The sequence below is a fragment of the Larus michahellis genome, chromosome 8 (genome assembly GCF_964199755.1).
Source record: "Larus michahellis chromosome 8, bLarMic1.1, whole genome shotgun sequence".
NCBI lineage: Eukaryota > Metazoa > Chordata > Aves > Charadriiformes > Laridae > Larus > Larus michahellis.
The window spans coordinates 38,722,784-38,740,368 of record NC_133903.1 but is presented as its reverse complement, the minus strand read 5'-3'; the positions used below and the strand labels follow the sequence as shown (position 1 = coordinate 38,740,368).

Below are 17,585 nucleotides of genomic sequence, written 5' to 3'. Positions count from 1 at the left end.
CACAAACTCCCCGAGATGAGTCCAGGGTAATTAGTTCCCCTTCGCAGTTCTGGTCCTTGACCTCATGAGCAGGAGCAGAGCCTCAGCACACGCTGTCTCCTGGACTTCTGTTGCATGGGACCGGGGGGGGTTGGCTCAGGAAGCTGTCTTCTCTGCACCTGCCAGTTTTGCTGCCTATTGCAAGGGAAGAGCAGGGTCATGGCTTTCTGCCAAGTGTCTTGGAAATCCCTCCAGGAGATAGAAATCTATGTGTTCTCAGCAGCTGTAGGTGTGGGCATTCAGACTGAAGTCATGCCCAACTGTGCAGAGCTGGTGTGCAAAGTGCATCACCAGCTATAAATTGTCCTTCATGGTGGTGGTGTTCTGACTAATTTTGGAGCTTCTGCTTTAGTCACCCTTGGGAATTTTATATTCCAAATGTACTTGTGAATTAAGAATATGGTAGTAGGGAAAGTACTTTCCTCTGCCACTTCATTTTTGCCTTTTGCGTGAGTAAACGAGATTTTTGTTGCAACTTCTGTTTCAACCCTCTGGAAGATAGCATGCTAGATTTCAGAAGACTGCTTTATCATGTCTCTTTGGGGAGCTAACTCGGTCAGTGAAGTTCATGTCCTGTTGAACTCTGTGCCACAACTATGTGCTGATCAAGCAGATGGAAAAATTGCCCAGAGAGAGAACTGTTTTAAATTTATATTTCTTGAAAAGGTATATATTTAGATTTCTTTTGTAGCGTCGTATTTTTCCTCTTGCCATAATTGCTGCAAACAGCTTTGCTTATTGGAAGTCATGTCATAGCGCAGAATAAGTTGTACAGTTACACGGTAATATAGACAGTTCTGAACTAATGCTGCGAGACATGAGTAATCCATACTGTTAACAGCTACCCTAAACTTAGTTTTAAACTAAATGTATTTTAACTTCCACTGAGTAAACGGAACTGTTAATTTTGCAACTGAATCCTGAAACTGTAGCTCTATCAAAATATACTTGCTTCCTTATTAATAATTAATCTTAATACAGTCAGTGCAAACATTTTTTTTTATCATGAAACATTACCCATCTGTTAAAAGGAAAACATGACTTTGACACACACTTGCATCTCTTATATTCAGAGTTTTAACTTTATCTTAGTAAACTTTCTAAAGAACAGCCTACATTAATGGGGACATGACACAGAGGCAGTGGTTTTGACTTACAGTAAATTTCATCGTAAGATGGAAATCAGTGTTGATTCGGCTTGTTGTTTCTGAACCAAAAAAAATTTGAAGGTACTCATCATTGGAAAGGTTACGATGGCTTTCCAGCACGTGATCCCCAGGTATTTTGTGCCAGCAGAATTTTTAGCATGAGTTCTGGATTAATTTGTTTGGTTCTATGAATGGAGTCATAATAGTACCTCTACTAGGCTAAGTGGTGTGTCTTACTCTTCATTAGCACTGAAATAAATTGTACCCAAAGTACAAGTATTATATTCCTTATCTCTTCTGGAACCACTGTAACAGAAAAACTTTGTAGAAAATCCATGAAAGACCAGTATCTTTTGAAGATCTAATCATTCCTCTCCTTATGATGCTTGATGCAGATTATGGAATGTAAAACCTTATAATGCCAGACAGTAAAACAGGCTGTCTAGAAAGACGGTACTTCATTCAGGAGAGTCTACCTGCCTTTGTTATATTGCTGTTGAAAGTGTCAGACCTGACACGGCAGACAATATTTTTGCTATGAAGTGTATAATGGTTTTTAAGGGGGAGGAATCCTGAAAGTGATTAAAAAGATCTTAAAAATCTTGCTTTATAAATGAATAATGTCTTAGGAAACAAAATTAGTTGACTAATTGAGTTGTTATAATTTGCTTGGATCAGAACGGTGGTCCACAGACCTACTTAAAGACCCGTGCACCAAAGATCTATATCTAGGGGGAAATGGACATGGGCATTTGATTAGCTTTCAATATCAGTAATGTTATGTTGGAGAGTGTTGGTGTTCCTGTAATTTTCTACAGTGACTAGGGACAAACTAAATTACTCAGAGGCATAAAGAATTTGGAGGGGAGAGGGGAAGATTGCAACTAATTAATTCAGAGAAGACACAAATTGTTTTCTATGTAATAACTGATAGTGAGCAGTACACTAATGAACTGGAGACTTGTTTTCATTTCCTAATGCTGTAGGAATTGAGTGCAAAGGAATTTTGGACTCAAACTCATTAGTTTTTTACTTCTTGAGATATAAAAATATTTTGACACCCAGTGATCTCATTCAGTCTGGCAATTAAGTTCTGATCCTCATGTGGGATGTTAACAGTAAAGGCAGAAAATGTACAGGAGGAAGGAAGGAAATACATGTCACTGACAAGAAGATGATGTATCTGTAGGCGATGGGCTATGATGAAGCCCTCAGAATTTATAGACGATCCAAGCTAGCACATTTAGAATCAGGGTGCAAGTGTCTCTTTTGACACAAAGTGTGTAATTAAACTACATACTTGGGATAAGACAACAACCATCAGTTAACCAGGATGTTGTATAACTAAACATAAAATAACTATATATTCATAAAATTATGCATGGCATAATACAAAGAAACTAGAAAAATCATGTCCATAACAGTAGATGTTCTTCTCTTCCCATTCCTTCCCAAAAGTAAAAGTGTGCTTTAATTGGCTGGTAGCAAAAGAGCTAACCAGTTTATGGGAGCTTAGTCCAGAAATTGCAAAGTGTAGATGTATAATTACATACCATTTGGTGCAGAACCAGTATTGGTGCAAAAACTGAGCAGATGCTTGGTTGTTTAGAGCCTTGGGATTTCAGTATGTTTCATTTCATTTTGATGTATACAGCGCCTATACCCTGTGTTCCACAGAAATGCATCTATCGCTCTATTTCTTCCGCCCTCTCTATCCATCTGAAAATTTTAAGATGACACTGAATAGATCCAACTAATTCATCATAAAACCGAGTATTTCTGAGATGAGATGTTCAGTTTTTTAGAATCATAAAGAATAGCTGAAATTCACGTGGCTCTTCATTTTTGTTTCAAACCTCATCATGTATTCTGTTTTTTTTTAGGTATACGTTAAGGTCAGTGTACTTTCAGAAATGAGTGTTAATAGCATTCTTCTGTTATAGAGATGGTAAAATTGAGATTAAGAAACAAAAAGTGATTTACTGGAGATCATAAAGTCAGTAACAGATACTGAAATAAAACAATTAAACAGGGAAAGTGTTTGGGGCTTTTTTTGGTTTCCTTTTTTAAACGTACTGTGAGCTGGCATGTCTGGGAAAAAGGTGCTTAAGAATCCTTAACTTTTGGGCATTTTTAAGAACCTCATTTTGAGAGGTCCAAAACTGCACTGGCATTTGTTTTCAAAACTGGGAACAGCAGGTAGAAAAATATTGAGGTCCTTATGTTTAACTTCTGAAGAAAAAAAATTTGAACACAGTGGAAGCAAGTCTATTCCTAGCATGTCTCTTATACCCAGCTGCGTTATTCCAGGTGTTTGATCTGTGTATTGGACTGAAAGGCAGATATTCAAGTTACAATGTTAGAAAGTTGTGAAACTAAACTATGACCAATTTTATGGTCATTGTTTCCATAGTAACTGAGTACTGGTGAGTACATTTTATGAAGTCAAGTATCGACAAATTATTTACCTAAGGGTATTGCATTATAGCTGTTTTAACTGTAAACCAGTATGTTTTATTTAATCTTTATTGAATTTTTTTTTTGCGTATCACTGAGATAATGAATTGATAGGAGTAGATTACCAGTATGTGGCAGCAAAAAAGTACAGCAATTGCAAAAATGGATGTATATGAAACAATGTTTAATTCATAAAAATGTACCAGGTTTGTATATAAAGGCATCTTTTAGGTATTAAATTCTACCACTGTATGTGCACAATAATTTATACAACAGTGTATATTTTACAAGGTACTTACAGGGTTCAGACTCTCAAAAGCTTACATCTTAGCATTTTTTAATCTTACAGAGACTTATACCTGTGCTTAATTTCATGCAGCAAAGTAACCCAAAGACTTCAACGGCATAGATTCCAGTATTTGAGAGATGTCACAGGAAAACTTTGTGGAACATAAAAAGTAAGAAATAGAGGACTAAAAAGGATGAAAGGTTCAAGTTTAAAATACATTTTAAATTTATTAAATCTAAAGTTTTGACTACATTGAAAAAGAAGGAAAAATGGGAACAAATGGTAGGACTGAGAAGTACCTTTGATCTGTCAGCTGGTTAGCAGGAAACAGGCTTCAAATAAAAGGAGCTCTTTAAATAAGGCCTGTCCTTGAAATGTGTACGTAAGAAACTTAGATTTGTTAGAGAGAAACAGCTGATAGTGATTTCTTCTGGGTTTATATTGTGAACTTTTTTTGCCTTGGTTTTATGCAGGTAAGTAAGCTAAATCAAAACCTTTTGGAACAAATCCCTGTACAAACGTAAGTGCTTTAAATGGCTACAATACAAATGTATTGTAGATGTTCTCATACTTCATGTTTGGGAACTAACGGTGTAGTAATAGCATGGAATATGGTAATGTAGAGGTGGGTACCATACTCCATTTGTTGGTTTGACTTTTATTTCTTTTTTTAAACCATCCTGCAATCATATTTATTAATACAAAACGGTGAAATACAATCTCTGATCCTGCTAAACTTTGTATGAAGAGTACTCTGGATCAGAAACCATAGATGGCGTTTATCTGGTTTTGGTGCTTCCTTAGTCGTCTTGTCTGGCTAGAGGTTTTTCCAAACCACTGTTAAAGAAACCTGGAAACTCTGTTTTGCATATGATTGCCCAAGTAGTTGGGTTTTTTTTGCCAGACCTCTATGACATTTGTGTTGATGGCAGTCTTGGTAGCCATTTTAAAATAAATAAGTGTTTGAAAATAGAGTTCCTAAATATCACTATAACAGGAGGCAAATAGAACCATTACGAATTATTGCTATGGCTTTAAAGGAGTCACGGGTCCCTGAATTTTTGTCACTGGCATTGTAACATCAAAGTATTTCCAGGGTGTCTTTCTCATTAGACAGGCTAAGCCTCGGTTAAATCCAGTGATCCCCGAGTACTTAATGAAGGCAACTGCTTAGTATTACAGGATCAGCATAACACTACTAAATGCTTGCAGTGAAGTGTGATGTCATTTTCCACCTGCTGAACGTTCTGAAATGTGTAGTTCCTTTCCTGGACAATTGCTGAGGGAACTGGCTTTATTTTATGTGTGCATATATAAGGTCAGGAAACGTGCTCAGAGAAACGTTATAAGAGTGATACTGTGTGAGAAGAAAAGAGTGTTGGTGCTTGTATTGCAAAGGTGAAAATAATTGTATAAAGCAATAGACTTGTAAATTTTCTGTCAGCTGAGTATAAATTGTCACTATCATGTTCATGTGCTCACAGGGAACTGAAATATGGGGACAGTGAGAAATGCTGTTTTCTAGTTACTTTCTGAGAAGAATTATATAATTAATTATGTTGTGCTAAAATAGTATGAGTTACATGAACTGAGAGTTTCAGATGATTATCTAATTTTTGAGGCATTTTAAATTTAATTTTTTCAGTTATTTGTATATACAGTGCACCTTCTAAGGCATGTCGTCTTCAAGTATACAATGTACAGAAGTGACACAAATAGCACTAAATGGCTATACTAAATTGTTATACCATTTGATGAAATGTCTCACTGTAGGTTCTTTGAACACTATGTATTTTCAGACTTATTTTGGGTGTTCCTTTGCATTAGAATTTTGGTTTGCCTGTAAAATTAATTACTGACCTAATGATGTAAATAGAATTTTTTTTATATATAAGAAAGTGTTTTACTTGTCCTTCATTAAAAGTCAAAGGTCTTCTATCTTACAGGGTTAATACTTTGAGGACAGCCTGAATTTACTTGAGATTTTTCCTTTTCTGTATCTTGTATCAGTGCAACATTATTATAAAATCTTTTCACTGCAGGATCTTTGAAGTTATACAGCTGTCTAAGTAACAGCTGGCAGGTGTTGGAGTGATCCTTAACTTTCAGGGGAGAGGAAAAAACTGGCATAAACAATACATCCTGCTATTCATGCAAATAGTTTGTTTGTTAGGTTAAAAAAAAAATTACAAAGATCCAGAACGTCTGCATTTTATTAAATCCATTTGAAATAAACAGTTTCTGTACCTGATCAGGTAGCTATAGGTCTGTTTCCTCAACACGTCTCCCCTGCATAGTACAATTAAACATTGGAGTGCCTTTCAAAAAAATTTCCTAATGCAACTTAACAGAAAACAAAAAATGAACACTCATATGGTATGTTAGAGTAGAACCAGCAAAGTATTTTGCAAATGTTGGCTCGGCTCCAAAGCCAGTGTGAGGAGGGCATGATGTGACAGGGGGGAACTCTGCTGCGCAGCCTGGTCCCATGGACCTGACCCGACTCCTTGACCACCATCCAAGAAGGCAGGGGGTTTGGAGCTGGCGCAGCTTTAGGTGTGCCTCAGGATGAGTTCTGAATTGCCGGTTGCCTATTTGGATACAAATAACTGTTTGGGGGCAGGAGGGGAGAGGAAGAAAGCAAGGGGGGGGGGGGGAAGGCAAATCCGTTGTCTCAGTTGTTAGTAAGCGCTTTTATCAAATAGTTAGATAAACCCTTGTTACTGTAGGTACACTTTCTTTTTACTGTTAGTTGTATCCATCCGGCTGCACCACAAGTAAATTTTGGCCCCGTTAAAAGGGAATGGAAGTTGACTTATGTCTGGACACCAACTATATGAAAAGTGTGTGGAAGGTGAACTTTAAAAGAAGAAAAATACATATTTTGTGTAAGTATATACATAAACATGTATCAAAGAACATTTTTTTGTGAACAGACTTGTAGAAGCTGCATAGGAAAAAATTAAGGCAGTGGAAATAATTAAGAAAGTTAACTTTTGAAGGAACCTTAAGTTTTGCCACATACTTGGATTATGTAGGAATTGCAGTCGTTGATTTTGAATCAGTGTTTGTTGCATTGATTTAAATGCAGTGGACAAAAATTTTAAACTATGAATAATTTAGTTTCTGTTGCCATCAGAGGATTAAAGTGTCTGTGCTGGATTCTGTGGACAAGTCGGTACACAATAATGAAAGGAAGTTAAATAATAAATAAAATATAAGTTGCACTTTAGCTACAAAATTCTTGTCTTTATGATGAGAATAGGATCTTCAGGCTATATTACAACTAGACCAGAAGTAGCATTTTTCCTCAATAAGAAAATTGCCTGTTTATTTCTGTCAGTTGTTATCGTTCAACCGTAGGCTTTAGAGTGTTTTATTTTTCATTAAGAAAATAGAATATAAGAATAAATTTGGGGAGATTAAAGAAAACTGCCCCTGAGTACTGACTTCTCTCTTTGACCAATGGGATATGCTAACAAAGGGCCCCAAATTAGAGGTTGCTTTAATTGCAGAGCTGCAAATAACATTGATCATAATTACTTTTTTTTCAGAACTAGTATAGTTTAATTTAAAAGAAGACTTAATTCCAGAGATATATTTAAATACTTCCGCATCTTGTTTGCAAGTTAGATGCTTCCAGTTCAAGATTGTCTGTCAAATATTAATGTGTTCTAATGGAAAATGTTCACTCTAGAGACAATCTTGCTTTTAAGGGCTTTTTTTAAATGTTGAGCTTTTTAAATCGTGCTCAAACTAAAGTTATAAGAAACAAGTGGGGGTTTTTTAACTGAAACTGTGAGCTAAATTACATAAGTTGAGGCTGTAAAGTGTTCTAATTTCTGGGTGTATGTTAAGATAGTATGATTGTGCAACCACTTAATCATACCAAAGATTATAATTTTTTTAAGCTCCCTGCTGTTGCATCTTTAACTTACAACTATGTTCACGTTGTGCTTCAGATCAGCTTCCTGTCCGATACTAACTGCTGCCTGCTGAATACATTATACGTTAAGGTCTGTGGAAATCCCTGCTGTGATTTAAGATACTTAACTAACAAAATCACTGTCCCTAGACAAGTGTGCTGTGTCCAGCGATACAGTGGTACGTGAGGGACTCTACCTCAAATTAAGCAAGCGGCCAATATATTGTGAAGAACATTCAGAATTGCAGCGATGCTTTGACTTACTCTGTCAAAATGTCCAAGCACCTTTCGGTAGGGGATCATGAAATGGATAAACACGGCAAGTGTTTCAGTTCACCCCCTCAACTGAAGCACTGTTATTAAGTGATTGATACATTGGCGACATTCCAGTTATATGTACAGGCAGACAGTCTACGGGCCGCAATGCACATCTATTTCAATGAGGTTTATTGCTGATTTGTAACACTTGTTGTATTGACTCAGTCTAGCCATTTGTCTTAAAACAGTTACTTTTGTTTAATCAGTTGTGTTGGGCACTTCCTTCATAGGAGCATAATTAAAATGGAATCTAAGACTGCATTCTATAAAACTGCTATATTAAAAGAATGGCATTTCAGATTAATAATATTTTTATTGCATTGCTATTGCATTGCCCATCAAATCTGTAATATAACAGTAGTGCAAATATATTTGAAGTATTCAAAAAAACCAAACCAAAACAAAAAAAACCCACAAACATGAAACCAAAACACTCCAGTCCTTTGACACAACAGAACAAGTTATAATGGCATAGTAGTCCCCATCCACTCATTTAACATGGCTTTATCTGTTTCTAGAGGATTTTTAATATTAAATGAGGTGAACTGTTACTTAGAGTGACCTGGAGTATCATACTGATACTTAGTTTTTATAAATCTGCTCAAAAGTTTATTTAAATCTGTAGATGAGGTTTTGTGCTCTCTTCTACTTGCAGTGCAGGGAGTAGGAAATTTACTGTAGACAGCTGCTGAAGGAGTCTTGAGCTGTTGATGAAATTGAAGTACCTTGTATTACTGAAACAACCTTAGGGGGTCCTGCCCAAGTAATGGGGTCCTCTTTGGTACTGTCCTATAACCCGCCTTTGGTCCAAGAAGTGGTACAGTGTGCTCAGCTCGGCCGTCCACATGTCTGGTGCGGAAGGGCTTGTTCTGGGCTCCTCGGTGGCGCACCTTTTCACCAGTCTTCCACAGGATCAGTTTGAAAAACGATTCCTCTCCTACCACTTGCCAGCTGACATTGCTGCATACAGCTTGTTTTGATCCATGTGCTACCATTCCAGTCCTTTATACCTTGTAGAAGCAATCAGAGATGATTTCCCTCATGATTTTAGCTCAAAATGGTAGGTACAGAGCTGGGAAGAAGAGTATGTGACTACTCCTTGTAAATCTCAAAAGCAATTGATGTTTAGCTAATGCTGTCACAGATGTTTACCAAAAAAAAAATATGTGGAGGGGGTAAAGGTGGAAATCTGGTATTTTTGTGGCCTTGTAACTTAATTCTTCTAAGTAGCAATTCATTATTCGTAAAGATGGGCTGTACTACATTCACGACTTCATTTTTCCACATCTGGAATTGACTCGTAGTAGTCTTGCAAGTGTGAGTTTTGAATGGAAATTTGACAGACTTCCAAATTAATTTCCATTATCTGTGACTCACACGATGGTGGTATTCCCTGCTTTTGAATTAAAGACTTAAACTTTTATAAGCTGCTCTGCTTTCAGAGCCATTTATCACACACACAAAAAGAGCACTGGATGGCTAACCACCAGTCCTTGCCAAATCCCAGCAACACACTTTGATGTAGAGTTTCCATTAATATTATTCAGTTGTCTGAATATCGGCAATACCCTGGAAGACTTTTAGTATAAAGTATTTTTCTGTTCAGGTAGGGTTGTGTTTAATGCTTTATTGTAGTAGTTGACAGGTAATGATCAATGTCACTTCTCTGAGTGTCTCCTGCACGGTTATGTTTCTTCATATCTTTTAGCATTGTTTCTCCTAAATCAGTCCTTGTTACCAATGTGACATGACTTTATGTCATAGCAACGGAGCAAATATGTTTTAGCGTAGTGCTGACGGCACGTCGCTGGAATGGCTGATTGATCTCTCAGAACCGTTAATGTTAAATCACCCGAACTGATGTTAGAGGCTTGTAAGCACTTTCACTCTTTGTTAAGTGTACATAGTGCGTGTTCCCAGACCTTCAGCTGAAACACTTGTGGGATGAGAGGACCAGACTTGCTCATAGCCGTGGTCCAATTTGAAGCTGTCCAAAACCAGCAAAAAATGCATTGGACTTCCTTGCAGGCAGGGACCCTTAACAAGAGTCTATTGATGGCACCTTGACCAGAGGCTCGTTGGCACCCTCCCTGTAGCACACATGCAGTAGTCTGTGTGGTTTTGTTGGGGAAGGGGAAAAAACAAGTGCTGCCTATAGTTGCTGCCAGCTCTTGCTTCGTTTCCACGTTCTGAAATGAGTGTTCAAGAAACTTTTGTGATCATTAGTGCAACTCTGTCATTCTGATAGAAGAATAGTTACCAGTCATCCTGGTTATGATGATCTTAAAAAATTAAGTCTTAAGTGCCTAAAACAAAAAGTGGAAAGAAACTGAGAGAATTAAAAAGAAATACTTCTGTGTTGTGATGATCATGTTAACAGTCTTATTCCCGGTGCTGAAATGCCTATAACTGGCAAAAATGTTTATATCCTATTTTTCAAAGCTTTCTATGGAAGGACAGGCAGTACTTGCCTGTTCTGTCATTCTGCTTTATAAAGAACTGAAATAATTGTGTTCAGATCCATGGCTTCTGCCACTATCAGTGGCTTTTATTTTTTTTAAGCTTCTGCCATTAGAAAAAGTTAGGAAGAGTGGCAATACTTATCTTTTTCTAGGAGGAGCTTATTATTATTCTTTTCAGAATAAGCATATGGCTTTTTTTTCATGAGTATACAAGTGCTTTGCATGATATTGAGTAAATTTATGTGCACTCAAATTCTCAACACTTCATGTAATTTTAAGTGACCGATTTTGGGGAACGGAAAGGAACCCAGCTCTTAGGTGGTTGTGTTCTTAGCCCCGTTTTCAGGCATCTCTATTTCAGAGAGCTCTAACTGGCTGATACCACAGTGGTGGCATTGAAAATTTAACATTTTTCAAAGGGGATCACAGAATTCAACTTAAACAAGAAGTCCAGAAAGGTTTCTTTGAGGTCCAGTATCCCAAGGGGAGGATGCTACTGTACAATTACTTTTTTTTCCTTTTTTTTTTTTTTTTTTTAGAAGGGATATTCATACCTTTAGATAGGAAGTGCTGATTAGAGCTTTTAACTACATAAAAATATTACTCCACCATCATCTTTTCTGAATGGATTCAGCTGTCTTGGTTAAGGTATGCATAGATCTAAAAATTACTTGCACATGCTGCCATATCAAGTAATGAAATTTACTCCATATGATGTGACTGACTTGTAAAAATATTTTAATTTTGGCTAAACTCCTAAATATGCTTGTCAATTGTTTTTGTAAGGTGACTAATTCATAGAAAACTTGGGTCTTGAGTTGAAGCACTGAAACTATGTAAACATTTTGTGGTAGCCAGATGTCATTTAATAGCTTGATAATAATAGCTTGGTCTTAACATGAATTTCACTTTTTTTTTTTCTTGAACATATAACATATGTGGAATAGCCAGCAAATACGAATTTTATCAATCAGATATAGTTTGACATTTTTAACACTTTTTAAACTTTACAAAAGACCTGTTTACCATATGGTGTAAGTGGGTGTGCAGGAAACGACACTGTTTCATGAAGTCTGATATATACTGTACTACTTTTCCATGAACTGAGCATGAATGTTTCCTTTTAACGGGTGTGCTGAAGGCAAGCCTTTGAAGCACAGGCGTATAATTTTGGAGAGTAACGTTTATGTTTGGGTGCTTCTGTAGCTGATAGTTATAAAATCTCTTCATCCTTTGGCTTTTCTTATTTTTATTTGACTTTATTCACAAAAGTTTCTTCCACACTGATGTTGCAACATGTGAAAGAAGTAACGGAAAAGCAAAATTTACATTTTTCTTGTTGCAGTAGCCAGTTGTTCTATTGTAGTCCCAAGTATCCTATTTCCTGTTTATATTCTGCATCTTTTGAAGGTGCTGCAGAGTTTAGAGGCAATTCCTTGATCCTTGAACTGAAATCCTGTATATCATGAAATTGAATTTTCATGATAGTTTCTTCAGAGATAAAGTCACTGCAGCTTTCAGTGACTTGAAGATATTGATTCCAAATACTGTTCTGGCTTATTTGCATACAATTATGGTTTAACTCAGTTAGCATTTCGTGCAACGATGAGAGCACAGCCCGTAATGGCCTGTTGTGCGGTACCTCAAACATTCATTGGACCTGCGTTACTTAGAGCATGGAATTTACCACTCAGTGCAAACTAGCAACTTGTGCTTACTGCTTTTGCAGACAAAAGCTGCTGCTTCTGTTCCAACGGCCACTTGAAAGTAGAAAAATACTGGACAATAGTTGCTTTTCAAATAAACGAGTTAAAGCATAATTTAAATGCCAAAATGACAGTTTTCCAAGATTAAAGTGTTTGTGTATATATTCATAAATGTTTAACACGTCCCATCTAGCTGCAATTTTTAACTAATTGCTAGGAACTTACACAGGCCTCTCTGAAATTACTTTTTTATTTAGTCTACTGCTTATCAGATAATTAGGAGCCTAATTAGTTTTTAAACAAAGTTCAGATAAGGGAAAAAAAAATTGATCCACAGCTAAAACATAATGTTTTCATGAACTTTGAGTTTTCATAAAACTATGTAATATCACAGACTGCAGTTCAAAAAAAAAAAAAAAAAATTAAAAAAAAATAGACTGCTTAGCACGTGAGCTTCATGGCGTAAAGATTTCAGTTTTAGAATATTACTTAAAACTGCACAAGTTTTCTGCTCTTTTTGAAAAATAATGTCTTTATTAATATCCTCTTAAGGCCAACGCAGAAGGAAGAATTTCAGCTAAAAATGCATGTAAATCTCCAACATTGTGAAGAGTGTTTTGCAATGTTACAGCCGCCTGGCACCAGCACTCAGGAAGTCATGACTGTTTGTGCCACCAGCCACTTTTCATATATAATCTACTTAATCCTGAGAAGGCGAATTGAAGACTAGTAATAATGCATCTCCAGGTCTTTCTGCCACTATCCTTGTCTCCAGACTAACGCTCTGAAATGGTCACTCTGATCTTCTATCAGCACTTCCTCTGCTCCCCTGCTGATAAAGCGTCGTAATGCAAAAACCAACCGCCAGATTGTCAGCCCTGGGCAGAGGCACTCTGTTTTACAGGTTTAAATAGTAACCACTATACTTCTCACCAGTAAAGAAACAACTCAGTCCTGTCTGTCACGACATACGTTACAAAACCTAGTGGCCTCAGTCCAAAAATCACAAATCCAACTGTGAATACCTCTCTCTGGCAGGAGGGTTTATATAGCAGAGTTTGTGCATAAGTCTGTTCCTTTCCACACCATGTCCTTACTTTGAGCATCTCTTAAAGTCCTCCTCACCAAGTGTCAGTGCTTGACAGCTGAAATATTTAGCTACATGTACATACTGAAATGGAATCCTGGATGGGGCTGTGAGCAGCCTGGTCTAGTGGGAGGTGTCCCTGCCCAGGGCAGGGGGGTTGGAACAAGATGATCTTTAAGGTCCCTTCTAACTGAAACCATTCTATGATTCTAAGAAATGGAAAGTAATTTAACTCATTAAAAGTCTATTTATCTAAATCAAATATCCATTTATCATCTACATTAAATTTATTTTGTAAATTTCTTTTTTTTTTTTTTTTTTTTAAGGGACTCTATTTACTCTGTCTTGGAAGATCTTTGTATTCTATCACTATTTTTGCTTAATTTAAAAGAAAGTTTTATATGCAGCTTTCTTTAAGTGGAGATGGTCTTAAGACCAATGACTGCAGGGGGATCGCCCTCAGTTGTTACTCGCTTAAAGGCTCTCTGAGCTGTGAAGATTTTAGGAAGCTGTAGACTACCTTGAGTTGATTTTCTTACTAAAAGTATATAATTTCCTTATTAAAAGTATATCATTTCACAAACATATTCTGAAATAACTTTCCTATGTGGTGTCAACAGCACTATTTATCTAAATACCGTATTTGAGATGAGTAACTGTTGCCGGGATACGGGTTCTTGTTAAGTGATCTTGTCAGTAATGTTTGGTGTTGAAGTTACTTAACATTCAGTATAAGCTTTAATACTTGATTTTGTTCGTTAAAGATTTTTTTAAAAAATATTTGTGCTTAGGAAGTAGATTCAGATATTACTATATTGCAAAAAATATATTGCTGTATTATTATATTGCAGTATTTTGCAATAGAATTATAAGAAAACAAAAAACTTTAGGACAAAAACAGATTCAGAGAAAATTAAAGCACAAATGAAAACCAACAGCTCAACATTTCACTTATCTCCCTACAGATACTATGTGTGTAGATGGCGTGCGTGGTGATAGCTCCTTCCAAATGGAGGAATGTGTTTTAGCAGCACTATGTGTGTTTGGGTTTGGATCCTTTGAAGATGATGCCTTCTGTTGCTGTTATTGTTGATTCTGGAACTCAGTGCAATATACAGTAATGCGTGCCTTGCAATTTCCATGATTTCAGAGGACGAGTAACACTCTCTTTGGGGATGTGCACTAATGCCCTATTTATTTCCATTGTCTGTTCTCATGCAAATACTTTATTCTCTTGGTTGGCAACTACTTTCAGCTTCCATTAATTGTAATTCTTAAAATTGGTGGAAACTAGATGAACTCCATCTAGTCACTTCAGAAAATCAGGACGAAATGAAAGATCTGTAAAATGTTGCTAAACAGCAAATTTTGAAAAGCCAGGTACTGTTTGAATTTTAAAACTAAACTTCATGAGCTGAATTCAGAACTATAATTTCCTCCTCCCTCGCCCTGCTTTTGATTCTCTTATTTTTCTGAAGCACTCTGACTGCAGGCACTTTGAGACTTTAAGCACTTAATTTTGCTACCAAAACAGAAAACAGTTTCACTTTAGCAAATCTTAGCGTATAGTATCAGCTTTAAAACTGAAGTTTAGTATCCCATATTAAAAGTTTTCAAGATTAAATTAGCTTTGTTCTTGTGTTGTCTGGCCTTCTTAAAGCCTATTTGTTAAACAGTTCACTGTGTAAGAAGTATAATTTGAACTGCTTTAACGTATAGACTGTCAAAACTAAGGAATCACCTCGCTCTGATTACTCACATTGTGCCTCAGTTTGAGAATTTAATTGGTGTCACATGTGTCCATGTGCGTCAAGTAAAATTAATAATAAAATTAATAAAAATGCCTCTGTGAGAGGCTTCTACGTGTTTGAAGAATTCTCAGCTTAAAGCAAAACGCATTTGCTGTTTTGACCTACTGTGGGTTTTATGGCACACAGAACTGGGGGGAGAGTCATCCAAGTGACCCTCTTGAATGTCTTTATGAAGTTTGGCAGCGTGTGACTTGCCAGAAGCACTGTTAATAATTTGTAGTTAAAATATTCTTCTTGGTTACGTTAAGATAGAATTTTGTAGCTCTCACGGTTTACTCATACAAAGAACTGGACAACTTTTACAGTATGAATGTTTAGGAGCTTTTTGATAAAGAAGAAAATAATGACTGATATCTTTCCTTTTTTATGTATAATTATATAACATTTTGTTCTGAATTTTGTTGTCTACATTATACAACATCAATATACAACTGATTAGAGGCATACAAACTACTAGCCCATTTTTTTTAATTAGATTTTTTTTAGTTTCACTACATCTGAATAAAAATTCGTATTTCAGTACAGGTCATATTATATATAATACATACAATCTTGTATACTGTAATGAATCAAGTGTAATGAATCAAGTGTGACATTATAATCTGACTTTCAGTACAGTTGTTCAAACTCACAAGCTTTGCTTTTTTACATCTGATGCTGAAAAGTTTCTTTTCTGTATCAAATATGTTTGGGTTGGGTTTTTTTTCCAGATTGTCAGAAACTACTCCACTTTTCAAGAATACTCAGACAAGCCCAATGTATACACAGTTCCTGACTACGTTGCTGGAAGAACTGCATTTCAAAAATGAAGATCTAGAAAGTTTAACAAAAATATTTGGAATGAACTGCATATTTGAATGGTCAGTCAATTTTAAGCTATTTTGCACGTCATAAAACTAAGCCAGTTAACAACGGTTTTAATTTTCAGCATTTTGTAAGTATGCACAGCAACTACAGATCGTATCAGGCAGAGTAGAAAATGTGTAAAGTACATTTTAAAGTAAAGAAATATATATGGTATGGAAATGAGTGTCATCATTTTTTCACTTACAGTAAATGCCAGCTGCTTACTTATCACTTTAATCTTTTGAGAATATATGGTTGGTTTATATATAGTTGGTTTACTGCAGTTTTGGTAGGAATTTTTACTCAAGTTCTACTACAATTTGTAAAAAATATATATCTATGTGGCTAAGTCTCAGCAGAGTTTTTTTATTATTAAAATTAAATTGTTATGTTCAATCTTTGTGATATAAAACTGAGCTAAAAGCCATGTATTTTTTTGCATGATACTGAGATTACATTTTGCATTCTGGGTAGGCTGAAAAATTTAAGAGCAAATACCTTAATTGTGCTGATGATATTCAACTGATACGATATATAGCGTTATAGTATTTAATTAAGTAATTAGTGTATTAACATCACTGATCATACTTCTTTGTTCCCCACAGAATAAGGTGATCATCTTAACATCTACTATCTGAAGTAGTGGCACAGAGAACAAAAGAACACCTTCAATTGTTGGAACTTTTTTTTTAAATGAAAAATGAAATTTAGTATTCATTGTACTACTTGCACTTCTGCCTTTTCATTTCCTTCCAATGAATAAGAATTACGGAGAAGCTGACTATAATAGCAGTTGTTCAAGGTATGCATGAAGACTACTTAAAATGTGGATTATCTGAAAGCTGTCTATTTAAAAGCAGTAGAAAGAAATTTGGATTGGTTTTGGTTTTTTCTTGCTTTGGAAATTTTCAGCCTAAATTTGTCTACAGGAATTGGAGAATGAGAGGGGAAACAAAAAAAGCGTATTAGCCTGGAGTGTTAAGAACACTGCTACTGATATTTTTCCAGTTGACCCACTGCATGGAGCAGTACCCATTAAGAATGATGACGACAGTACACAAAGATGTGTGATCTATAGCCTGTTTATCTTGCTACTTCTAAGAAAAGGGGGGGGTGTCTTTGAACTTGTGTAAAAGTTATTTTTAAACAGCTTTTCATTGTTACTAATTTGGACTTCTAAATGTATTTTAATAACTAAAAAATTAAATTTTGGCTTTTAGTAGTAATTTCATTTAAGAGAGTTGTGTTGTTTAGACTGAGTGTGTTTAGACTTGCTTTTGTCACCAACTGATTATAAAATGCTATTTAAAACTAATCCACTAGTAATTCTTAATGATTCCATAATATGGTTTATTGCATAGTTCTCAGGTCATAGGACACTGTCCTTTGAGAAATTTGAGAAGAAAGTTGTAACTGACGGTGCTTAGTCTGCAGCAAGTGCCAGCACTAGTTAAGGCTGAAGCAAAACTTACCAGGGCTGCTATGTAGCAATTACAT

At 35.9% G+C, this 17,585-nt stretch overlaps 1 protein-coding gene across 2 annotated transcripts in view; it reads left to right on the top strand.

Annotated features, from left to right (window-relative positions):
* Positions 1-17,326, top strand: part of RPAP2 (RNA polymerase II associated protein 2) — a 42,196-nt gene extending 24,870 nt beyond the window's left edge. For both annotated transcript variants that reach the window (XM_074596489.1, XM_074596490.1), the window contains 2 exons: positions 15,953-16,102; positions 16,694-17,326. In XM_074596489.1, the coding sequence (XP_074452590.1) occupies positions 15,953-16,102; position 16,694 (151 nt within the window). In that variant the 3' untranslated portion in view covers positions 16,695-17,326. The remainder of the gene's footprint in view (positions 1-15,952; positions 16,103-16,693) is intronic.
* Positions 17,327-17,585: the final 259 nt, after the last annotated feature.